Source organism: Cyprinodon tularosa, unplaced genomic scaffold, assembly GCF_016077235.1.
Source record: "Cyprinodon tularosa strain WSP-4 unplaced genomic scaffold, ASM1607723v1 ctg222, whole genome shotgun sequence".
NCBI lineage: Eukaryota > Metazoa > Chordata > Actinopteri > Cyprinodontiformes > Cyprinodontidae > Cyprinodon > Cyprinodon tularosa.
The window spans coordinates 1,697,983-1,723,769 of record NW_024038830.1 but is presented as its reverse complement, the minus strand read 5'-3'; the positions used below and the strand labels follow the sequence as shown (position 1 = coordinate 1,723,769).

General features: G+C 41.5%; 2 protein-coding genes across 2 annotated transcripts in view; one reads left to right on the top strand and one right to left on the bottom strand.

The window, feature by feature from the left end:
* LOC119784237 (fibroblast growth factor receptor-like 1) overlaps positions 1-16,869 on the top strand; it is a 48,162-nt gene extending 31,293 nt beyond the window's left edge. Inside the window, exons 3-7 of the mRNA XM_038286193.1 lie at positions 3,558-3,830; positions 10,407-10,475; positions 12,476-12,760; positions 14,738-15,091; positions 16,242-16,869. Coding sequence (XP_038142121.1) covers positions 3,558-3,830; positions 10,407-10,475; positions 12,476-12,760; positions 14,738-15,091; positions 16,242-16,675 — 1,415 coding nt within the window. The 3' untranslated portion in view covers positions 16,676-16,869. The remainder of the gene's footprint in view (positions 1-3,557; positions 3,831-10,406; positions 10,476-12,475; positions 12,761-14,737; positions 15,092-16,241) is intronic.
* Positions 16,870-19,742: 2,873 nt separating this feature from the next.
* Positions 19,743-25,619, bottom strand: tacc3 (transforming, acidic coiled-coil containing protein 3). The gene is made up of 17 exons (XM_038286256.1): positions 25,476-25,619; positions 24,065-24,230; positions 23,718-23,845; positions 23,591-23,631; positions 22,390-23,506; positions 22,266-22,308; positions 22,033-22,174; positions 21,881-21,939; positions 21,670-21,800; positions 21,354-21,411; positions 21,156-21,266; positions 21,004-21,071; positions 20,661-20,704; positions 20,407-20,567; positions 20,208-20,314; positions 20,012-20,132; positions 19,743-19,927 (listed from the first exon to the last, which is right to left on the bottom strand). The coding sequence occupies exons 2-17, from the start codon at positions 24,227-24,229 to the stop codon at positions 19,862-19,864; spliced, it is 2,562 nt and encodes an 853-aa protein (XP_038142184.1). The 5' UTR covers position 24,230; positions 25,476-25,619; the 3' UTR covers positions 19,743-19,861.
* Between the last annotated feature and the right edge of the window lie 168 nt (positions 25,620-25,787).

Genomic DNA, 25,787 nt, shown 5'->3' with positions numbered 1-25,787 from the left:
TTAATCAGAAGAATGAATCAGTGGCTTCCTGCTGACAGGTTGGTCAACGCTCCACAAACAGCTTCTTAGAGTTGGAGAACAAAAATTTGTTTTTGTTTCATTTTATTTTCTTGTCTCTGTTAATTTTTCCCAGGCGGATATTTGATCCCTCAGGAAATGTGTTTTCAGCTTAAACAGAAGAAAAGTTGCAGCCGGGTCAAAGTGCTTTGACAGTTTGCTTCAGGAGTTGAATAAGGGCTATTTGTTCAAGAAATATGTTGAGGTTTTCACAGTGCAGTCCAGGCCTGCTGTACCACAAGCCCAAACCCTGACCCATTTAAGACCCCAAAGCAGATCCCGCTGAGGAGCAGCACTGAGCGCCTTTGTTCTTATTTTCTGCCACTAAATGAGTGAGAAACAACCAGCTTCCAGCCAAAAATGCTGCGGTTACACTTACCCCTTAGACAGAAACAATGACACTTCTAACATACTAGGCGCAGCAGGCTTGGAGAGACAATCCAGAGAGAAGGAGGAAGAGGAACTTTGCTTTTACACATAGCTGATAAAGACTTAGACTCAAAGATGAAGAAGGATTTCTTTGGTTTAATGGCACCTTTTCTGTGTTTGTTTTTATTCAGCTCATCCAGTATTTATTTTTAAGGGAACTGGGCTCAATGAATGTCTTGATCAGACCTTGAGGTTTCTGGCATGGCCCTGCAAATGTGCTCCTTCATCTGTCTGTAATGAAGTGGACGGAGTAACCTGCTGCTGTAATGACCTTGCTGTTTACCGTATGTATGCATGAAATGCACCAAAGGAATGGGGCCCTGTGTGTACTGGAGAGGCCATGTGTACTTACCCTCCCCGTTGCTTTTACTGCTACCAGGCCGGCCGTTTGTTCTGAGGCACAGACGTGGCTCTGTGTACTCTGCGGTTAGATGAAGCTACAGGGTCTAGTTGACTTTCCTCCCCCTCTGTCGCCTTCTCAAGCTTCTGTTTTCTTGTGTGTCTGTTCTCCTCAATGATTCTGGGTTTTGTTTGGTTTTGGGTGTTGTTGGTGGAGGGGTTAGTCAGAGGCTCTGTTCAGGCTTCCTAACACCATCACAGGGTGTTTCGACCCGGTCCACTGCACCAGATCTGAGGGAGCAGCCATGAGCCAATTAAAAGCTGTAGAAATGGCTGCTGTCCACTTCGCCCCCCTGAATCCTCCACCCACCTCATCGCTTTGATCTCTGCACGCTAAACACAGAACCAGAGCCAGAACAGTTTACCCTCTATGCTAACATAGTGGGCCCAATTATTACAATCTGGCTTATAGCTTTCTGGCAAATCAGTAGAAAATTGACCAACTGTCTTTTTTTCGTCTTTGCCGACTGTTCAAGGACTGTATGAAAAATCAAGATTTAATTTAAGTGTTTTTCTGCAGATTCTATTGAAGTTGAAGTTACTCAAACAATTTTCTTTATTCCTCAATTTCAGTTTTCATAAGGTTAAATTTGAGAAATTCAGAATAAGCCAGATAGAGACTTAAAGTCAAATAAATAGAATTGGAACAAAATGATAGAATACAAGTTCAGATCTTTATTAGTCAGACTGCACTGCAAATCTCTGATCCTTATTTAGGTTTGATTTTTAAAAAGCACAATTTCACTGAGACTTCCATGAACAATTAAAAGAAAATTAAACATTATTATTTAATTTAACTGTTTTTGCTTTATTTAAATATTTTATTGACTAATCACAAAAGATTTTGAAACTTTTATCTCATTTTCAGAAATGTTTCCTTTTTTTGTACATAATAACTGATGCACCAAGCTATTAAGGTCAGATGTCATATTTTTGTTTACATTTTTTTATATTTTATAGAGAATATGTGAAATATGTTGTTACACTGTATTTAATCTGTCTCATATGTATTTGAGGAGAGTAAATACTTTTATTTAAGATGCAAAAATCTCTGGAATGCTTTCACATAAAAAATGGGCTGTTTGTGGTTACACGGTTGTTTAAAGGTTTTTAATGTTTTGATAGCCAGCGATGATGGAAATTGTTTTCTGCTTGCATTATTTGAACTTAGTTTTCTCATGTGCAACAATATTTTACTACATAGGTTAAGTAAAAAAAAAAAGTCTCCTATTTAGAGGATGAGCTTTATTTAAAAGCAAATCCATGCTCTTCGGTAAAACCTACTTTAACCTAAGGGGTTCCTCAAGGCCTAATACTCAGCCTATTAGTATTTTAATTTTATATGAAGAAATAAATGAATGTTAACATATAATAGCATTTACTGTCTGCCTGATAAAACAAAACAAATAGAAATGAATTCTCCAAAACATTCTCGTCCAAATAACAGGCAGTGGTTAAAAGTATTTAACTCTAAGTGTTATAAATAATGCAAAAAAGGAAAAGAAACTTATACATATTATTTAGTTCCAGTAGGAAAAAGCTAATGGGTAGTAGCTATTTCTCAGTCTGAGAGTGGAGCGTTTAATGGCTCCATAGCGGTCATTAATGTAAATATAACACTACACATCCGGGTTGGCAAGGATGTTTAGTGTCTTTAAAAATCCTACATGCTGTGATCTGTAGATGTTTTCCAGTGAAGTCGGAGTAAGTCCAGTGATTAATATGCTGATGTTTACCCCCTACAGATATTGTTCCTTCTTTTACTTACATCTCCTTCCTGTTATATGCTGATGATATACAGTTGTTTGTCTCATTTGAGCAAAACAAGTTCCATAAGCTACATAAATAGATTGCCTGCCTAACTTGGGAGAGTTGGTTGGCGGATAAGTATTTATTTTTTGAAAGAATTTGAGTAAAGTAAAAAAAGAAAAAAAAAAAAAAACTAGCTCAACCTGAAAAATGTTTAAACAACATAAGCCATCCAAGTACAGTTTGTGTCATTTAGGAGTTATTTTTGTTTCCAACCAAACCTATTATTCACATTTTTTTTTATTAAGGAGCCATAAAAACTGTAGTGTTTTGCATTTCGTTTAGTTCAAAATAAAACCTCCCTAAAATCCTCCTTAAAAGCAGATAATACCATTAGTCAAAGAAAGTGGTGGTGGTGTGGTGATATGGGCTGATTACCTGCTCCAGGATCAACATGACTCTCTGCAACTGATGGATCCATAAATTGTGCTCTCATCAGGAATCTTAAAGGAGAAGCTTCCACCTTAAATCCAAGCGTTCTCGGGTTATGCATCGCATGCCTAGTCAGTGACCTAGTCAGAAAATCAGCTGATTGAGGTGCTGTGGTATGACCAGAGGCTGTTTATGGTGAAAGCCCTCCACTCTGGCTGAATCTAAGCTATTCTGAACAGATAAGTGAGCTAAAATGTCTTATTTTATTCAAACAGGTAAAAAAAAAAAAGATTAATACTGTAATTTTACAGTATTAGATTTAATCAGATTTGAGTTTTATACTGGTGTTAGTATTTTATTTTTTTGTTACTGACCATACGTTTTCATTTTTATGTTTCCTGTACATTTTAGGTTTTATATTTGACCTTCAGCCGTGCGGTGCGCTACAATTACTTGATGGGTAAATTGTTGTTCCGTATTGGTGTCCCCAGGACCTCCTCGGGTGTCTGGCAGGGTCACTCATAGACAGACGGCTCGTTTGGGAAGTGCCATCAAGCTACCCTGTCCGGTGGAGGCAGACCCACCTCCCCTCATCCGTTGGACCAAAGACGGACGCACTATTCACAACGGCTGGATCCGCTTCCGTGTGCTCAGGATGGGCCTGAAGATCAAGGAGGTGGAGGCCGATGATGCTGGGACCTTCAACTGCCAGGCGACTAACGGCTTTGGGAGCGTTAACATCAACTACACCCTGATCATCATCAGTGAGTATGCTCCATATTGAAATGCAGAGTGGCTGTACCTGTCTTTTGATTAAACAGGTCCTGATCTGCTGGTTCTCCCATCACCGTCTCTCCGTGTTGTGTGACTATTCTCTGCAGAACGCGCCTCTGGTTAAAGACAGCATCAGTCAGATTTCTGGTGCTTTAGGGACTGATCCTCTCATCTCTGTATCTCTCCGTCCAAAGTCAACAGCAGTCTGGGATATTGTTTCATGCTGCTTCATCCTCTGTGACTCAGTTGGATCTGGTGCTCTTCCTTTTCCCCAGGCTACTCTTTGTGCAGGCTGGAGGTCCACAATAAGAACCATATTCAGCCTAAAGTGCCGGTTTTCCTCAGAGCTCAGTGCAGAGCTTCCAGGATTAGGGACAGTCTGACCGAGGCTGCAAACAGCGAATTTCCTCTGCACCAAGGCGCAGCGTGCTGAATGAGAGGAGTGGAGCGTGAAGGCTGTGTTTAGTCTAATTACTTTAAGATGCCTAATTAGCCCCAGAGTCTCCTGTATCTCACACGAGGAGTTTCACCCTGGCCTCGTGATGGCTGTGCATCAGAAGCAGAGCAATGATCAGGAAAAGTGGGAGAAAAAAAGCGTGCCGTGCGCAAGAGCGTGAGTCAAGTTAATTCAAAGCCTGGGTGTCAGCTGATTGTGTTTGAATTAAAGGCTAAAGATGTTGGAGCGCAGCCATGTGTAATGCCAGGGTTAAAAACAGAACATATTAAACAATATCAGACATCGCCCTTCGGATTTTTACAGTAGACACCCGTTAACACCAGTTTCATGGTTTATGGAAGTTTAGAGGATTAATATATATGGTGCAAATATGCAGTACTTTTGGTTGGGTGTTATCGTTGTGATGCAAAATTTTTTTCAATAGTTCAGCTGTCTGATGGCGGTGGGGAAGAAGCTGTTGCAGAATCTGCTAGACCTGCATCAAATGTTGCGAAGCCTCTTCCTAGAGGGTAGCAGGGAGAAAGATCCGTGGTGGGGGTGTGAGGAGTCATCGATATATATATCTTTATATATCTATATATACACTCACCGGCCACTTTATTAGGTACACCAACTGCTTGTTAACACTTAGTTTCTAAGCAGCCAATCACATGGCGGCAACTCAGTGCATTTAGGCATGTAGACATGGTCAAGACAATCTCCTGCAGTTCAAACCGAGCATCAGTATGGGGAAAAAAGGTGTTTTGAGTGACTTTGAACGTGGCATGATTGTTGGTGCCAGAAGGGCTGGTCTGAGTATTTCAGAAACTGCTGATCTACTGGGATTTTCACGCACAACCATCTCTAGGGTTTACAGAGAATGGTCCGAAAAAGATAAAACATCCAGAGAGCGGCAGTTCTGTGGGCGGAAATGCTTGTTGATGCCAGAGGTCAGAGGAGAATGGATAGACTGGTTCAAGCTGATAGAAGGGCAACATTGACTCAAATAACCACCCGTTACAACCAAGGTGGGCAGAAGAGCATCTCTGAACGCACAGTACGTCGAACTTTGAGGCAGATGGGGTACAGCAGCAGAAGACCACACCGGGTGCCACTCCTTTCAGCTAAGAGCAGGAAACTGAGGCTACAATTTGCACAAGCTCATCGAAATTGGACAATAGAAGATTGGAAAAACGTTGCCTGGTCTGATGAGTCTCGATTTCTGCTGCAACATTCGGATGGTAGGGTCAGAATTTGGCATCTACAACATGAAAGCATGGATCCATCCTGCCTTGTACCAACGGTTCAGGCTGGTGGTGGTGGTGTCATGGTGTGGGGAATATTTTCTTGGCACTCTTTGGGCCCCTTGGTACCAATTGAGCATCGTTGCAACGCCACAGCCTACCTGAGTATTGTTTCTGACCATGTCCATCCCTTTATGACCACAATGTACCCAACTTCTGATGGCTACTTTCAGCAGGATAATGCGCCATGTCATAAAGCTGGAATCATCTCAGACTGGTTTCTTGAACATGACAATGAGTTCACTGTACTCAAATGGCCTCCACAGTCACCAGATCTCAATCCAATAGAGCATCTTTGGGATGTGGTGGAACGGGAGATTCGCATCATGGATGTGCAGCCGACAAATCTGTGGCAACTGTGTGATGCCATCATGTCAATATGGACCAAACTCCCTGAGGAATGCTTCCAGCACCTTGTTGAATCTATGCCACGAAGAATTGAGGCAGTTCTGAAGGCAAAAGGGGGTCCAACCCGTTACTAGCATGGGGTACCTAATAAAGTGGCCGGTGAGTGTATGTATGTATATATATATATATATATATATATATATATATATATATATATATATATATATATTTATAGACACATCTATAATATATATAGTTATATATAATCACACACCTATTTATTGATAATACTTCAAAGTCTATGTATGCACATCTATATACCGTAATTTTCGGACTATAAGCCGCAACTTTTTCCCCATTTTTCGACCTTGCGGCTTATATAACAATGCGGCTTATCTATGGACTTTTACAGCTAACGGCCACTAGGGTAATACCTAAATCTATGGATTTTACCATCCACCATGTTGATGTCACATTTGCTTCAACACACAAGTACGGTAGCCGCGAGGCTGGGAATGCGGAGGTCCCCCGGAAGCAGACTTCTACCGCGAGTGCTACGAGACAGAACGACAGCGAGAAAGACGGACATTGTGAGCGCAAAACAGTTTGTGTGTAAGCATAAAAAACCTGCGGCTTATAGTCCGGTGCGGCTTGTATATGTACAAATCATGCAATTTAGCTTCTGTGGCTTATATTCAGGTGCGGCTAATAGTCCGAAAATTACGGTATCTGCAAATAAAAGCGTTTACTATATGCAGGCTAAAAACCTTGAAAAAGCAGGGTCTTGCACAGCCGATCGACGTTCACTACAGCAGACGTTAACTACTTTCTGCAACATACAATATGGCGGCGACGTTGACGTGCCAACCTACGCCCAACGAGGCGTCTATGTACATCTGTCGTTGTATGTTGAAATCATCCAATAAATCACTGAAGCTTTAGCAGATGTTGATGATAAAAGCAAGCATTTGATTCTGATCAGGTTAATTAGGGTGAGAAGGTTTTGACAAGCAGAGTAAGAGAAGGTGAGAATATGATTCTGAAGCACAAAGCATCACAGCTACATATAAACTGAAAAGTTTAAATCGAGCCACTGCTGAATAATGTTTAGTCTGCATTAAATCTACACGATGAGCGGCTTAGTCCTAGATAATGTTACCAAGTGAAAATATAAGGTTTGCTGTTAGTCTGAATCTGCTGTAGTGAAGGAGAGGCTGCAGTGAGATCAATCTGACCCGACTCTGCACATGGTTCTTCTCTAAAACTTTGGTTTTCTTTGGAATGAACTGCATCACATATTTAATCTGGAGACTTTCTGAGAAACTCAGTTCTTAGGATTTTTATCAGGCAGGCTTTTGCCCTTTATGGAGTTGTATTAAAGCTTTCTGGGCTCCTACTTAATCCTGACCTGCTCTTCTGTAATTCCTCCTCATCCCTGTGTGGTGATGAGTGCATTGCGTTGTGACCGGGGCGACGTCCACAGACTGAACACATGCTCCTGTGTTTCTGCTCTCATGTCCGTCATCCTGTTATAGCTGCTGGTGAGCTGCGGCCCCGCCGTTTGTTTTTGGAGGGGTGCATTTTAATCAGATTACAGGGCCTCGTTGTCAGAATACTGCCAGGGTTGAAGTCAGCTTCGTAAAGTTCAAACAGTGAGCAATTTTCATGAGCAAAACTTTCCATTAATGGTGACTCAGCTAATTAATGTAGCTCCCTGCTATTAGGTGCTGTGGCTGCTGGTATGTTGCTCCAGAGGATCTGGGAGGAGTGTATTTATTTGAAGTTTTGTAAATGAGGGGTAGCCGGCTCCCAGCGCAGCTCTGGGTGCAGCATCCATCACACAGGTTTGTTGTTTTTACTCGATCACAAAAACAAGAACTACAGTCAGTCAGGATTGAGCGAGGGGGCCGACTAAAGCCTGGCAACTCTTCAAAAAGTTCAAGAGCATTCCTTTACAAACAAAACCAGCAGAATAGCAACTGAAAGAGGATGACGATGATGAGGGAGTGCGGGGGTATGTTCTGCAGAGGCAGTTGAGAGGTTTCCTTCGTCCCATCTGCCCTCCCAAGAGCTATCTGAGGAATCTGGTCCGTCGGTGTAACATGGCGCCTCCTCAATCCCTCCAGCTGGCTGTTTGGGCCCTGTTTGGAGGGGGGTGTCCTGACAACTGGCCCCATTAGCCCCAAAGGACTGCTTCCTGGGGAGGCCAGTGTATGCAACTGTCCCTGCACTCTCTGCAGATCAAATCCCAGCAGGTTTTATCTCGGCATTAGTAATGGATTGTCATATTAACATTTAAAAGATTGGATGCAATGTTTATGTCTGTATGGATGATTTTCTGCAGGAGCCACATGGTTCTGGAGAGGTTCGCAGGCCAGCTACCTTCCGTCCAGCTGACCGCATGTGGTAGCTGTTTGGAGATGATGAAAGGCCACTGTGTCAAACTTTCTGTGGACATTAGCACGTCCTTGATCACATCTGGAGCAATTTATGGTCCAAAATCCTCTGGCCCCGTGTTTTGACTCAGCTGTCTTTGCTAAAACCTCTTTCCTGTGGCTGGATTTGTGAATGAAGTGAGAGGGAATGGCGTCAGACCACAAACACTGGAGGGACATCATGAGTGGATTCCAGTTGGAAGGAAAGAAAACAAAAACTGATGACATTTTAACAAACTTAAAGTTTTTAACCTCACTTTGGGCTGGGTCTGAATCATGGGTCTTGTAATGTTCACTGGTCTGCGTAGTGAGCACCAACACCTCAGAGCTGACCTTTCATCTGCTTCAACTTCTCTGCTCCTGAAGAAGTCCTCGCCAGGGATGTGGAACCACGGGACGGCCGGTCACGCCCTTTCTTACAACATTTTTGCTTTCTGAGTAAACGATACATATTTTTTATCAAATAAGAGTTGGGGATGTTCTGTGAATTCTGAAGGACTATGTCTCTCTTTTCAGGTTAGGATTTAAAATTGAGAAAATTATCAAACCTTTTTTTTTGTCTGAAATGATAAATATTCCTTTTTCCTGCATGAGCAGACTTGGTATCAACTTAACTTCTTTCTAATTTGTAGTAATTGAATATTAAAGAGTTTAATAAGTTACATTTATTACTTGAGCTATATATTTAGGTTCCAATATTGATTTTCTTTGTTTGAGACTAAATAAATATTAGGTTTAGAAAAAAGCATAAAATGAATGGCTTCTCTATTCTGTGACAAAGTTTGTTAATTGGTCAAGAAATTATAATTCAGATTCTGGTGATAGAATATTGGAATGAATTTTTCTGAAATAGCTAAATCTATGCATCTGCCATTAAACATCCAACTTCTGCAGCTCTCTCAGCCTACTCCGAGCTAAGACAATAATGACATATGGCAGCATTGCAGGTTCATATGCACAAAGAAGGCCATTGTTCAAAAAAATCACAAAAGAGCAGAGAGGAAACAAAAATTTTAGTCAAAAAAAAAACCCAACAAAAAAAAAACAGAAGTCAGAAAGAAAACCCCGGCAGCGCGGGACCATGATCTGTTAAGATTGGGAGGTTGAAGAACTGGCAGGAATGTGGAGAGCCCAAGTGAGCAAGAGGGAAATACTTCTTCCATCGGAGGCTGGAATGGGTTATTATCGTTGGCCGGTTAAAGCCCCTTCAAATAGCCATGACATCATGGCTGGGATCGGTGCTGCAGGGGACAAACAAAGGAGGGTCTGTACCCAGAGAACCCAGGAGAGCTCCAACGACTCTCAGAAGGAGGCAGAACGGTTGGGGTTAGAAGTCACATCTGTTCTCTTTACCTGACTCAGTCAAACCATGAGAGGGAACCAAGTGTATTAGACTGCATGTAGAGGAATCCAGCATTTAGTTGCAGGAGAGCCAGAAGCTAAAGTCACACACAGAGGATAGAGACAGAATAAGTAACCTCTTTTTCAATGCATCAGTTCACTCACAGCGGTCATTATTCAAACACTGCACATCTGTTGGTGGCACATTTTTAATCTAGAGAGCATTACTTAGAAACGCTGACTGGAGGAATCTTCTGCTTAGTGTCTCCGTCTGCACTGATCCCATAGAGAAACCTGACCTGCTCATCAACTCTTCACCCGAAAGGTTGGAGCACATCTGAAAGTGTCGATTAGGTTTCACTCATCATTATTTCTTTAAGCCAAGTCTTAGCCTCTGCATGATGTCAGCCGGTGACTTAAACCCCACAGCTGTCTGCTCTAACGGGGCTTAATAAAAAACGATCGTATGACTTCCAAATGCAGCAGAGCGTGACCCGAGCATGCAGCCTGCGCAGAGACGCCATGATTAACTCTGCAGTTACTCACAGACTCTGACAAAAACAAATTTCTGAAGCCAGTTTGATTCTTTAACAGTAAGAGGGTCAGAAATTACAGCTTTTCGGGACATAAACTGTTATCTCGGTGTATGATAGTTGCAGGAAATAATGATTATGACTGATTTCTCTCTCATGTTGTTCGCAGATGACTCTCATCCTGAGAGCACAGGACCAGCTAGTGAAGCAGAACCTGAACCAGGCGGTGAAAAACTGGGTAAGAACTCCAAGTCTGACGTTCTGCTTTCAACAAATTTCTACTTGAACTTTTCCATAAGTCTCAAACTGAGTTTTATCAGGCTTTAATACAACAGACCAAAAACCCGATTACTTATAAACATAAAGGAAAACAATACATGTGTGTCATTTTTTTTTTTACAAACAGAAATCTGAACAATCTTATGGCACATATTTTACTGTTATCCCCGAATAGAAGAGGTTTGTTGTCAGGTAGAACTGAACAAACAGCATCATGAAGCATCATGTTGTCAGCGAGGATCACAGCAGACAGGTCGGACAGGAAGTGGAAGATAAGTTCAATTAAAGCAGAGTAAGGCTTTAAAACAATATCCCAGACTTTGACCATCGTTCAATCCGTCATCCGAACACGGAAAGAGGATGGACCAACGCTAAACCTATCAAGGCACAAAGGTCATTTTAATCTGACAGGGAGGGGAAGGGGATCATTAATCAGCATAGCCAACAGAGATCCACAGCTAACACATAAGAGTCCTAATGACAACTATATGTAATTTTTTCCTCCTTTTTTGGAAAAAAGAAAGCCATAAGAAGTACTGCATCAAAGCCATGTTGGATGTACAGCCAGTAGGTGGCATCATTTTTATTTTACATGCAAAACTTCGACACAACATTGAAAAACAGTGGAGGCACATCATGCTTCTGTGATGCATTAGATGGATAGATGGATGAGGCGCAGAGAAAAAGTTATAGGAGGCAGAAGAGCTGTAATTGAGGCAGAGCGTCATCTTAACCACCGTAAACAATGAAATGATTTGGGTTGAAGCTCATTCATGTACTATGATGGACTAGTCAAAGTTCAGGCCCCAATCAGATTAATATGATGTCACCCGTCAATCAATCCTAGGGGCTTGTCAGCACCTGACCAATCAGCGATGTTGAATTGAAACGTCCCTCCCCTGCAGAAATGCAACATTTCCAGCATTTTGCATAAAAAGACGTAGCAGAGATGCAAATTTTGCTAAAAAAAAAAAACGTATAATAAAAGGCTAAATGTTATCAGCATCCAAATTTAGAGAAACTTTACTATATTCTACTATATTGGTTCTATTTCCAAAACCAAAAAGCAGTGATTAAAAAACTTAGAGAAATGACCAAAAGTCTGCTGCTTACAGCTCTAAGCAGTAGCTGCCGGTTAAATGTCTAAACAAACCGTCTTTGTCATAATTACATTGTTGGCTTATGTTTAATTTGGAAAAAGCTTGATTAATTACAAAGTTGTGTGGTAATAAACTATATTAAAGGCAACGTGTCAGCATGGGCTTCTTAACATTGATTATTTACGTGATAAAAATCCTCCTCTGGCTTATGTACTGTATTCAGTCGCCTGCTTTTGTAACTGTAAAAGACGTCAAACTCAAATTATTATTCTTTGTCTGTGGAAAGCGTGTGCTTTAACTTTTCTGTCTTGATTTACCCGTTGTCTTTGCCTTAATGTTTGCTGATCAGGCAAAATGTGTCATAAAATTCCTCAGGTGACATGCTTCACTGTGTAGCTGTCAAAGCTATGATTTATCTGACTAAACGCCTTTGCACACCACACTTTTCAGATTTTTATATGTGAGACATTTTGAAAACCATGCATAATTTACTTTTCACTTCACACAAGTTAAAAAGTCTTAACTTTATTGCAATAAAATGGGAAACATTTAAGGGGGTTAAGTATTTCTGCAAGGTCAAATGTTAGAGATTTTACTGCATAGAAAAAATAAATATTTTTTAGAGTTAGGAGCATTTTCAGTAAGATACTCAGTAAGAATCTGGACAAATATTCAGAACAATCAATATATAAAGTGAAGCATGAGTAAGCGGTTCTGCGTTCTTTGCCATATTGCTTCTGACTTCTCTGGTAATGTTTACTGTGCTGATAAGGCTTTAAAGGCTACAGGTGCAACTTTCTGAATGTCCCAATTTATGCCAAACTGTATACATGGATTTCCCCTTTGTTTCCTCTCAAAGCTCGTCCTCGATTCACTCAGCCTGAAAAGATGAGGAGGAGGGTGATAGCATGTCCCGTAGGCAGCACTGTGCGCCTCAAGTGTGCAGCCAGCGGAAACCCTCGACCAGACATTGTGTGGCTGAAGGACGACCGGCTTCTGACGGAGCAGGAGGTCGGCGAGGGGCGCCAGAGGAAGTGGACTCTGAGTCTGAAAAACGTGGTGCCAGAGCACAGCGGCAGATACACCTGTAGGGTGTCCAATCGAGCGGGAGAAATCGACGCCACCTACAAGGTGGAAGTCATCCGTGAGTATCTCAGTTCTCATCCCTTCAGAGGGAAAGCATCTCCACTGCCAAAACACGGCCATCACTATGCTATGCTGAAGGAATTAAGGTTTTAGGGTTATGTTTACCACATTTTTTCATAAAAGGCAAGGGAAGTTAATTTATATAGCACCATTCAGTGCAGAAACAATTCAAAGTGCTTTACATCAATTAAACAGTCAAATAAAAGAACAATACAAGCAAGTATAGATAAAAACAGCAGGTAGTAAAGCAAATAAATCAGTTGGATCGCAAACAGCCAATGATATAACAGTCCTAAACAAATGGGTTTTTGACTTTGACCTGTCTGGGAGTTTTTTTCCAGCCAAGTAGAGCATAGGAACTGAGTGCTACAGAATCCCAGTAGTCAATGGGCCAGAGGTGGGGTACACACTGGATGGTCCACCAGTCCATCGCAGGGCCACACAGAGACACACAAGACTAACAACCACTCACACTCAGTCCTACGGGCAATTTGCAATGTCCAATCAACCTAACATGCAGGTTTTTGGACTGTGGGAGGAAGCCGAAGAGCCCGGAGAAAACCCACGCAGACGCAGGGAGAACATGTAAACTTTACCAGGAAAGGTCCTGGTTCCCCTGGGACTCAAACCCACACCACCACGCTAACCACCAAACCACAGTTTCGCCCTTACAGACTAAAATAAGGATGTTAAAGTCTATCCTCTGAGTTACAGGAAGCCAGTGGAAGGACTTCAGAGCTCCGCTAATGTGTCCTACTTTCTTAGTTCTAGTGAGAACACAGACAGCAGCATTTTGGATCGGCTGTAGCTGTCCGATGGACTTTTCAGGCAAACCTATGAAGACACTGCTGCAGTAATCAAATCTAGTAAAAATAAATGCATGAATTAGTTTTTTGAGATCTGGCTTGGACATTTGTCCTTTAATCTTGAGATGTTCTTCAGGTGATAAAATGCTGACTTATTTAGGGACCTTTTGTGCCTCTGAAGGTTCAGGTCTTAGCCCATCATGACACCAAGATTACGGCCATAATTGTTGGTTTCTAGATGTAGTAGCTAAAGCTGTGAGCTAACTCTGGATCTCTCCTCCTTTTCTCTGAAGATTATAACCTCAGTTTTGTTTTTATTAATTTGGAAAAAATTATAAGGCATCTACATATTGATCTCTTCTAAGAAAATAATCAACGCTCAAATGGGTTCATAGTCACCAGGTGACAAAGCCGTGTGTCGTCTGCATAGTTATGGTAACTGATGTTGTTTTCTGCTATAATCTGAGCCAAGGGGAGCAAATACGGAGGGGCCCTAGAATGGAGTCTTGACATAAACGTCCCTGTTCTTTAGGTAGGATTTAATCCAGTCCAGTGCTGTACCAGAAAGGTTGAGCCAGTTTTCTAGGCACTCTAATAAGACCAAGTGATCAAAAGTCAACCGATGCAGTGAGGTTCAATAATACCAGTACTGTAATATTATTATTATTCAAGTTTTTGGTTGTTAGGTGGCAAAAAGTGGAAGTGGAGTTCAAAGGGTGAAAATACTTATGCAGCCCTCTGGCCGCTCTGACTCTAAAGACAAACCTTCCTTCCTCTCCTGCAGTCAGATTGTGATCAGCAGGTCTGGCTGCTTGGATGAATGTCCTCTCAGCAATTATGACCATGAGAAGCAGATTGAGGAAGCAGTCTGAGAGTGAGGGCTGGTGCCCCGCTGTTTGGGGGATCTGAACCAGCCAATCTGGAGCTGATTAAAGCCCAGCTGTCTGCCAGAACCGCCTCCAGCCCCCTGAGAAACTGTGCTGTACAACCAGGAGTACAGAGAGGAAACTAATCACACATACTTCTTGTGTTACATGTGGTGTTCCTGCCTCCCTCTCTCAATTACAAGCTCTTAGCTTTAGGCTGCTTTGGATGCCTTGCTCCTATCAGCAGATGTGCTGAAGCAGCAGAACGTGTTAGTGACGGTTCTTCTCATTGGGTCTGTGCAGAAAGGACCAGCTCCAAACCGGTTCTGACCGGGACGCACCCCGTCAACACCACGGTAGACTATGGAGGCACCACGTCGCTGCAGTGCAAAGTGCGAAGCGATGTGAAGCCCGTCATCCAGTGGTTGAAGCGCATAGAGCCTGACGAGGAGAGCCGCTACAACACCACCATCGAGGTTGGCGACGACAGGTTCGTGGTACTGCCCACAGGGGAGGTGTGGTCCCGGCCCGACGGCTCCTACCTCAACAAGCTGCTCATTACCCGCGCCAAGGAGGACGACGCTGGAATGTACATCTGCTTGGGCGCCAACACCATGGGCTACAGCTTCCGCAGCGCATTTGTGACTGTGCTTCCAGGTGAGACAAACATCCACCCACACAAAGTAGAACAATGCTGAAAAATAATTTAAAAGGTGAATCTCTTTTATTACATTGATGACTCAGAGTGATTCACTGTTCAAAATAACAGCAGTTTGTTTGGAACAGAAAGATGTTAAAAAACTTCCTGATCACTGCTTACTGATCTGTGATGGGCTGCTAAAAAACTAATTTCTAACCCTTTTTTGTGTTAAAACTGATCCATGATCTCATACTGTGTGATAAGTTAGCTACACATCACTACAATACATCTCCCTATCATGATGCTTCACAGTTTGCTGTGGTTTGAACTCAGCAGTCAGTGTGATAAACCGTCTGCAGGCCTTAGACCCAAAAGGTCCAATCTAGTTTTCATCAGATTCTGGCCTTTTTCAGCAAAGATTTGTTCTATCAAAGTGGTTTTAGCTCCTCCTTATAACTGTAGATTCCTATGAATCTCATTCATGACAGCTTCTTTGCCCTTTGGGGTCTTCTTTTTAGAGTTCCCCTGATCAGAAATCAGTCAGATATCAGTGAAAAAGCCAATATTGATTTTTTTTTTTACATCTAAATTCTCTGATATCACTGAGCTTATATAAACAAACCACTGCTAGAATGAATTGGTTAATAGTAAAGTTGTATTGTGTCAGTAGCAGTATCCTTCAATACTCAAAACTTTAATATTGGTACCATATCAGAAATTAAAAAGTAGCATCAGGACACCCCAACTTCTTTTTTTACATATAAACAGTAGATTTTGTGTTTCTTCTAGGTTTTAGAGCATTTGATATCCAATTATTTTCTTATTTTATTCACCTCAAATTATTCACAGATATACATATTTTTTTCCCTGCAGGAAGTAATATAAGGTTTTAGATTAATAGTGAATCTGTGGGGAGAGCTAAATATTGGGGTGTTGACCTTCTGACCTGGAAAAGGCTGCTCTGTGGGTATAAAAAGGGCTTGAAATCTATCTTGCAAAGATCTCTTCATGGATTATTCAGGAGGCAGAACTAGTCTTTTTATAGAGATTCTAACATGTTAGCATTAAGCTGTAAATGTATGTTCAGAGTTAACAGAGCTTCACCTCATATCATAAAACGATGCAACTCATTGAGCTCTTCCATACGTGTCTCTCTTTTCTTTACAGACACAAAGCCCCCCGTCTCTTTGCTCCCGGCCAATTCCAGCTCCCTCCCCTGGCCCGTCATCATCGGCATCCCTGCTGGAATAGTCTTCATCTTTGCCACCGTCCTGCTGTGGTTTTGCCAGAGCAGAAAAAACTGCCCCCCTCCCAGTGCTCCCGCCCCGCAGCCGCTGCAGAGCTCCCACCGATCCCCGTATAGAGAGCGGGACCGGGGCTGCCCCGCTCCGTCCTCCAGCTCCTCCAGCCCAGATAAAGACTGCATGAGCTCCATGAACTATGAGGAGTACCTGGCCCAGAAGCAGCTCCTCCTCAGCCAGGCCGGACCCAGCATCCCGCCCAAAATCTACCCTAAAATCTACACGGACATCCACACACACACCCACTCTCATGTGGACGGGAAGGTGCACCAGCACCAACACATTCATTTTCAGTGTTAGCCTCAGCTGTTATGAACTGAGCAGGTACGGACTGAAGTTTCCCAGACCTCCTTCCTCTAGATCAGTTGCTTAGAAAACTGTGTGCAGCTGATGGTGGCCAGTTTGTTATCAGATCAAAAACTCACATTTCGGTGCTCTTTTCTACCTGTTAGAAGCTCACGCTTATATAACAACCCTTTTTGTGCACTTGATACTCCTTTTTACTGGATCTCCGTCCAGCTGCGGTTTTCTAATCCATATTGAGGTTTTCCTTAACGGACGTTTGGATCTGACGAGCTCTAAGGAGGCAGATGAAAACGGTACTAAAGAAAGGCTGGTTTAATCCTCCAACTCAGGTTGTTATTTTGTTTGTTAAAGATGCATTTGTTAGGAATGCTGACCACTATGCTGCCGTTCTTCACCTCACTTTTCTGTTCCTTTTGAAAAAAACAGGCCGGTAGCTCTTTATAGCGTGCAGATGTTCCCAAAGACTGCAAGGGTGGAGGGGTTGTGTTCCCACCCTCTGTGTAAACTGTTCTGGTCCTCTGTAATCTTCATATTTAACGTTCTGTCTGTAGGTTCCCATTATTAGTCTTTAGCATGTTGGGATGAACCAGAAGAGACCACCTCCTTATCCAACAACAGTTTATTAAGCTGTAGTCAGAATATTTAATTTATTTTCTTAAAAATGCATCAAAGGTTTATTTTTCAGAGTAAGGCATTTTTCATATCTATGTGATATTAATAAAGTATACTGTTTGTGTATTGTACTTTTTTAACTCATTTTGTTTCTGTTTAAGTCAACTCAACCAGTTGTATTATTTGGGGGAATTATTTCTGACAATCGTGTTTTTCCATATTTAAAGATCAAAGGGTCCCAATATTTTAGGCATTTCAGTAAATCAGAGTATCATCAACAAAATAGAACTCCAGTAGTAAAACTCAACATTTGTGCCCCAGGCTAATGTTTCAGATCTCTAAACACGTTTTTATTTCAGACAGATTATCCTGAGTAACCATTCCAACTAATCTGACCGTAAATGAAAAGTTATTACACCCTAAAAAGTTGTCGCTCCAACTGGTGATTATTTTTATTTTTTTTTCACTCTTTGCATAAATGACCCGTTAAAGGTCACAGAAGAGAATTTTAATCAGATTTTGAGTAGGACACTCCGAAGCTTTAATGTCAAAAGATTCTAGCTGGAAATTAAGAAGAAATTCATGGTTCTCTTTGTTACAGAACAGAAAGTAGTTCTGGTTCTGAGCATCCAAGTATAATAACTATATCTGACTGTATTTTAATATTTTTTTCTGACACGCAGTTTGTTTTACTCCAGATGTAACAAGATTCTGACCTCATGAAACGTTCCAGAAAAGGTTCTTTTTCGTCAGCAGTGGTTTTCATCCTACTAAATCATGACCTCTGACCCCAACTGAAGCCTGAAACAGAGTTTTGTCAAAAATATAAAAAGAAAAAAAATGTTTAATGCCAGAATCAATGCTAGGTCAGGACTCCTTTGTATTAACTGCCCACTTTGTGAACATGACAAACACTGGAACAAAGGTGGGTAGAACACCCAGAAATTGAAGTAAAATAAAATAAGAGCAGCACAATTTTAACGTTTTCTTTGACTTTAGTAATAATGAAAATGTAGTCATCCAAGAAATTACTCAAGGAAAAGTATTTGGTAGAAAGGTTACTCAAATACTGAGTAACTGTTGGATAATAAAATCTGATTTAATGTTTATAAATTATGCTGGCAAATAGGTTTTATGTGCAAGTTCTGGTATTTTAAAGACTCGTATCTTAGGAATGAGAATAAATGTCATGAATATAAAATAATAAACTCATGCAGAAGAAATACTTTTACCAATTTTCCCCCCAACATAAAACTTAGAAAATCAATCATAAGAACTGTACTGTATATATTAGGACAGGTTAACAAACTTCTGCCGTTAATATCTATTGTTTATGGTATGTTTACTTAATTTTGGTTCAAATGAATCACAGAGAATAGTCAGAGATTTTAGTCACGTAAGAGGAGCAATGCGTTACAAGAATATTACTGAATAAAAAAAAAAAGAAGTATGGCAGTCAAGTAAATGTAACTAATTACTAGCCATAAACAGTAAAAATTGACATATCTGACAAAATTATCACCACCTGGAATCATGAATTTGCCACCAATCTACTCTAGGTTCAGGGAATTAGATTTTCAAATAAAAATCTTAACAACTTCAGCAGCAGTTGACTCCAAACTTCTTCCTTCCTTTAAATCCTCCATATGTAGGCATCTCATTTGTTGAAGATAACTGTCTGCGGTCTTATCTGATACGGTCTGGCAACTTTTAAATGCATTCCTACTCCAGCATTGAACCAGATCCACTAATCTGCAGATTGAGCTCTGCAAAGGGAAAATATTATATCTGAAAGTTGCATGATCAGGGCTTGAGCTCTGAGCTTTTAGGCCATTTATTTCAGTGTTAAGTATCCTTCTAGTTGGTCTTTTATTCAAACTCTACCTTTTCAGAGAAATTGAATCAAATTTGTAAACTAGAAATAAAACACTTGACCTTTCTGTACCCAGTTAAAGATCTAAAAACCCAGCCCCACCCCCCCTTTTAGGAGGTAAGGAGTCCGAGGCAGATTGCAGCCAGCTAAGTGACCCTGACAAAAACCTGAGCAGATAGGGTGCAGACACAGAGTGCAGTCTCACGGTGGCTCTTCAAATGACTGACATGTCCCTGCAAGCCTACACCGACCCAACAGCATCTTCTCCCAGTTAAGTGACTGTACCCCCCGCCACGCTCAGCTCCAGTGTAGGTAGGATTTCCTTTCACCATTTAGGAAGCACATTGTCCCACTCTGGGGATGATGTGACAGAAGCCAGTGATTGCTCTGGAAAGAAGGGAAGCTTTGTCTTGTTTAGTTGCAGGAAATCTGGAGATAAGCGTTGGCTCCAGAGAAATGGCAGGAGAGCACAGCGGACAAAATAATAAAAATTCTTCATGGCATCCATAACAAATTATTTAAAAATCTGTAAAACAGGCATTTGGAGCTACAAAATCAGACACTGCCCTCTAGTGGTAGATTAAGAAAAACATAAGTTCTTTATTGTACAAGTTCGACAGTGAAAGACATTCAAATAAACTACAGGAAGAAAGGTACCAACAGAGAGAAGAACAATAAGAAAATGCATTTACAGATCAACCTTTCTGGACTTTTGATATCAGCTCATCACAGAGCTTGGTGAGCTCTCCCACTTCTTTTTCCTGAAACCCAAAAATGCACAAATAAATTCACAGGAAGCCGTTCATTTATTGAAATGCAACCAGTTCACAGCGATGACCCCTCACCTTCTGCTCGAGGCTCGTCTCCAACGTCTGGATCCTCAGCTGCTCTCGCCGTAGCTGCACTTGAAGAGCCGAAAGCTCTGCCTTATATTTGGATCGAACCTCAGCAATTTGTTGATTTGCTCTAAAGTCAAAAAGTCTGTTTTAGTCTCTACGGCTAAAAAAAAACAAGCATCCAAGTCCAGGTTCCGCATCTTACAGGTTAATTTTCTCCTCAGCATGAGCCTTCAGCGCCTGGTAGCGCTGCTCCCCCTTCCTCATCCTTTCCAAGTAGTCCTGCGCGCAGGCCTTCAGCGTCTCTTCATTCTAGCCAAAGTGTTGAAATAAAGAAAGATTTAAACATTTGGTTGTTGCCATCAGATTTGAAAATGCAGGAGTTTTTCCTCATGGGAGCGTACCTTTTTGTAACCCTCCACAACTTCCTTGTACTTCTCAAGTCTCTTAAAAAGCTCTCCGAAGGATCTCTCCATAGCGTTCAGGTCGCTGGACACCTGCTGCTTCTCCATCAGAGCCTTGCTGAGATTCTTCTGGGCCTCTTCCCGCTCCTTTTCCTGATTGGCTTATTTATTCAAGAGAAAATAAAATGCTTGTAGGGCCAAACAAGACAGAAACACAGCTGCATGCAAACTGCATGTGTTGTATATAAACTCACCATTTATATTTGCAATTAGCAGCTCATATTCTGCGATGACCTTCCTGTGAGGAAATACGATAAACATTTGAGTAGCAGGTTCAGCTTTACTGACATGTTCTGCAATCAATATTCAATCTTTTGAATGTTGATTTAGTTTAATGAGCTCTACTTTCAAATCTCTCCAGTTGTCATAATCTATGCAAGAATAATTATTATTGAAAGGGCATACTTTATCTTAAGGATTACAAAATAAAGGCTTAAGATGGGGACACCGTATTATTTCTGCAGACCTGGGAATCCATGAAAGCTACCTGCAGACGCCATTGGAAGCTCAGGACATACAAGTTTGTTTAGCACTCACCTCATTTCTTGACCATCATCTTGCAGCTTTTTAAACTTTGCATCCCACTGCTCCTCTTTCACCTTGGTCTATTTGACAAATGTTTGGGAGCAGATTAACTTCAATCACCTTTAAAAATTTAACCTGCTGTGGTCCACAGCTAAAGGCCTTACCTCTGCCTGCACCCTAGCGATGGCTGCATCCAGGTCTTTCTGGCTGTACTTCAGCACTTCAATAATGGCCTCTTCGCTTTCTGCAGGTTTTGGAAACTGAGGGACAAGATTCTTTAGGATTGGAGGCCAAACAGAGAGAGGAGCATGATGAAAACCAATCAAAGCTTCGAAATCAGCTGGATGCAGATTCAGACTCACTGGGACCAGAAGATTGTTGTTCAGCGTTTTAGTTGACTCCTTCTCTGCATCATTGAGTCTGAAAGAAAGCGATTTTCATCTTTTAAAGGACTGAACGGTACAGCACAAGATAATCAGGGTAAATAAACAAAGGCATTAGAAAAAGGATAAAAAAGGTTTCATTCTGCTTAGGATGTAGTCTGAAGGTTAATGGGTTAAAACAGTATTACTATGAGCCATTATTCATTTCTTCTCCCAAGTTGTTCACTTTGCTCAAATTAATTTAAGCTCCCACTTACAACAGAAAAGCTTCTATGAAGGAGTGTGTAAATCATACCGGGAGGCCAGACCAGTAGGGGCAGCAGAGAGCAGATGAGCAGCAGGGCCACCAGACTTCTTTGGGCTTTCTCTCAGGAGGGGATCAAACTTTAGGAACAGCGATTGTTTCCTCAGTGCAGACTCCTTGAACTGCTCACAAACAAAAACATTTTCAGTATCTTCATGGCAGAAAGTCTAATAGTTTTGTAAGATATTCATGCAGGACTTACGCTGCTGGAGCCAAACTGCTCCAGGTAATCAATCTGCCCGTCAAAGTCACTGGCCATGACTGCAACAGAACAGCGGGTTAAAATAAAACTACCGATTCAGAGACTGATCTGGTGAGTTTTCAGCAGTGGAACAGCCACCAGTGTTCACTCACACATGGTTCCAGGAAGAAAAATTTCCTCTGAGCCCAGTGAGGCCATCTGAAGCTGCTGCGCAGAGGGAAGCTGGGCCTGGAGGTTCTGACTGGCAGCTTCATCTTTAAGGTCTTTGTCGGTGAGAGCCAAGTAATCGCCCATCTGCAAATTCAGGAGAATTCAACTTAATTTAAAATAAAAACAGAAAAAAAAAAAGCTTCAGTGAGCTGGAACAAGATGCATGACTGCTCACCGCTGCTGGATTGGGCTCAGCAGGAGGCAACATCTCTGCAGCCCTGCAGGAGAAACAAAGCTCAGAGTTTACATGTAAATTCTACCCAGACAAAGTCCAGATACTGATTAGAAGATCTACTGACCCCTCAGATGATGCAGGTTTCTCTTCCTCTGGGTTCTTGGTTTGTTCTGCAGTCATTTCCTGGAGGATGGAGCTGGGTACGTTGGAGACATTGCTACTCTTTGGTGAGTTGGTAATGGCTGTCTTGCTGCCAAAAGGATTGAAGTTTGGATCATCAAACTTCTCAAAGTCAAAGGAGTAAGAAGCTTTGGGAACTGGAACATCTGCATCATCACTTGGAGCAGGTTTGATAGCAGCCTCTTCTGAGGGTTTAGGGTCAGCCTCTATTTTTTTTTCTTTTGGAACATCTGCATCATCACTTGGAGCAGGTTTGACAGCAGGATCTTCTGAGGGTTTAGGGTCAGCCTCTGGCTTTTTTTCTTTACGTTTCACATCTGTGAATCTTTTACCAAATTTTTTCGGTGGTGGTTTTCGTTTGACTTCACCGTTGTCTCCAAAGTTGAACTCCAGTTTAATCGGTCCTTCTTGAACGCGAACATCAGGAAGCTCAGATCCAGTCGCTTTTGCAGGCTTCACATCCAACTCAGAAGGCATGGTTTTCTCCTCCTCCGGAGCATCGGCTGGTTTAGGCTCCTCTGCAGGTGGATCACTGCCTGGCACCTTTCTTTGAATAACAGGTGAATTCTGGATTTTAGAGCCTCCGGTCTGGAACGGATTGATGGCATCAAGGTTGTCAAGGTCCAGGTTATAGGAGCCCTTTGCTGGAAGAGGCGCATCCTCCACAAAAGTGCCAGATGCTTCCTGTTGGCCTGTGCTAGCACACACGTCATCAGGTGTAGCTGCACACAAGTCTTGCTCTTCCATTTCGGATACCTTGACCACATTCACAGTGACCACGCTGCTCTCTCTGGAGCCGACATCAGCAGAAGCGTCCGCTAAGGAGTTTTCCATGGATGGCGTGAACGGCAGCGTGTCGTCCAGGCTGGCTACAGCCACTGGTTTCTGGAGGATGTTCTCTGAAGCTGTCCCAACAGGAGCTTCGACCACATGTTTCACAGGAGAGAGGATCATCTTGTTGGAGCCCTGAAAAGGATCTATGGCGTCCAGGTTGTCAAAATCCAGCTGATAGCCGCCTCTGCTCTGAATTGGCATGTTGTCGTCAGAGAACGACGATGGCTCTGCTGAGAGAGAAAACATTGCAGCTTAGTTTATCCACAGGAAAAAAAAAAAAAAGGCAGATAATTTAACAAGAGATAAATTACCTTGCTTTGGAGGGTCAGTGGTGGGCTCATGTTGTAAAATTCTGCAAAAACAAAATCAGCCCTGTTACTTAAAAATGCAGCTTTTAACATCTACAGACATACTGGAAGTTTAATACAAGTTACTTACTCTGATTTGTCCAAATTAAGAGATTCCATTACTTTGTTGTTTTCGTCCACACTGGACATAACAATGGAGTTGCTGGGAGACAGAATCCTTTTAGTCAAAGGGTCTCTCCTGGGGGTCTGAAAACAAACCTGAACAAAAGACATTCAATCAGTCAAATACGCATCATCAACCACCTGCAAAAATCAACAAACATAGAAGATATAGTATATCTATATACGATTATTATTATTATTATATACTCTTTATATATTATAGAATACTATTTAAATATGGCTATATATAACTCTTAAGTCCTAATACCCAGAATGGAACTGCACAAAAAGCTAGAAAAATGAACTAATTTTCACCTTAGTGCTCTTTGGCATGGTCTTATTGGGCAGGTTCTCCGTCTGACGCAGGATCGATGGCCTCCCAGTGGACTGATCTATAGAAAATATGTCCTGACACGAGCTGCTCTGCTTTCCTGCTGGGATGACCCCACTGTTCTCATCATTCACTTGGACAGAACTCATCCTGCAAAAAAAGAAGAGAAAAGTGACGTCTCAGGCTGTGCTCTGAAGGAGGAGTCACACTGAAAGCTGCATGCAGATGATAAGATGGTTCTTGTTGGGGCTTTAGTGAGGCATGTGACCAGAGCATGCTCATGCAGAGAATCAAATATATATGCGACACTGTTGGTGTGCACTTTTATTAAAGACAGGATTTTCCTTTAGGAAATTAGGGGGAAAATTATTTGTTGACCTAAGATTTATGTTTCAGTATCAAAAAGAAACATGTTTAAGTTGAGGTAAGAAAGTGAATGTAATAATGTAAAAGCAGAACTTGGTCTTATGCTGGGGTTCTCAAACTGTTCTACTCAAAATAATGGATAATAAAAATAAAATCGTAAATATTAAGCAAACTATCTGTAATGTACAGTTAATACTTCGACTCGTATAGTAAGTTAGGTGTTTAATTAATTATATAAAGGTCAGGAAAAAAAACATCTGAAACCCAGCACTTTGAAACATTAATTGTTTCCAAATTAGAGATGAATAGAATTTCACTTTTAATATTTGCCACCAAGATTAAAATTACTTTCGTGCTGTTACACGGCGCGACCACCAGATGGCGCCAATATCATCCCAATAACTTTCGATTTTAGAACACAAGGAATACATAAGACATTTCACAGCCTGTATAGTATATTTAATGTACTTTTTTTTTAAAAGAAGGTCTTTACTATACTTCTACACTGTTGGTTAACTTTTAATTTTTGCTAAACTATAAGGAAGAGAAACGTCAATGCTAAGCAATATTTCCAGCAACAGACTCTGAACGCTTCATTTACTTATTTCGACATGTATCTTTGTGCTCAATCAATACACACAAAAAGTGACTTCTTCGAAAACCTGAGAGGCATTTGTTAATATGACGCTGGTACATCTTTACATCGCATAAAACAGTTTGTGACCCCGTGCATTCGTTTGCATGTGACCCAAAGGGTAAAACACTGATCCATTAGCTAAAACAGTCTAACTTATTATTATTAAAGTCTTACTACGTTGAAGTGCTGTCTGGATTTCACCACTACTCAACAAAATTAAAAATCAAACGCAGCGGCGAGTCTATTGAACCGTTTAAAGCAACAAAAAAATGCCTAAGCAGTTTACGAAAGGCTAGCAGGTAGCTAACTGTTAAAACTAGAACTTTTAAAAAGAGAACAATGTTCACAGCCGTTACCCGATAATTTAGAACAAACTAATATTCGCCACCTACCTGAAATGATGGGCTATATATAGGGTGAAATTTCAAAGACTTGGACCACACGCATAAACCGTTGTATCGCTACTATAATAGCTTTGAAAATCCCTCTGCTGTGTATGGAGCAAATGTACGCAGCCGTTTGGAATTTTAAAGTCATGAGACGCACCAATAAGATTCGTCCAAACGTTCAAACCAAATGCGCTTCCTGGTTAGTCAGCCAATCGTGTCAGAGCTATTCCAAAGACTACACATGTTTCAAGATCATGCTCCCCTATAATACCCACTGACATTGAAGTATTTTTATAACATCTGATTTCTTGATTA

What these genes read in the sequence shown, in the direction of transcription:
- tacc3 (XM_038286256.1), bottom strand. Translation starts at nt 24,229, where the DNA reads ATGAGTTCTGTCCAAGTGAATGATGAGAACAGTGGGGTCATCCCAGCA. An exon ending in AGCAGTTTGGCTCCAGCAGC is followed by an intron (nt 21,801 to 21,880) that starts GTAAGTCCTGCA and finishes GTTTGTGAGCAG; the next exon opens with TTCAAGGAGTCTGCACTGAG. An exon ending in ACAACAATCTTCTGGTCCCA is followed by an intron (nt 21,267 to 21,353) that starts GTGAGTCTGAAT and finishes CCAATCCTAAAG; the next exon opens with AATCTTGTCCCTCAGTTTCC.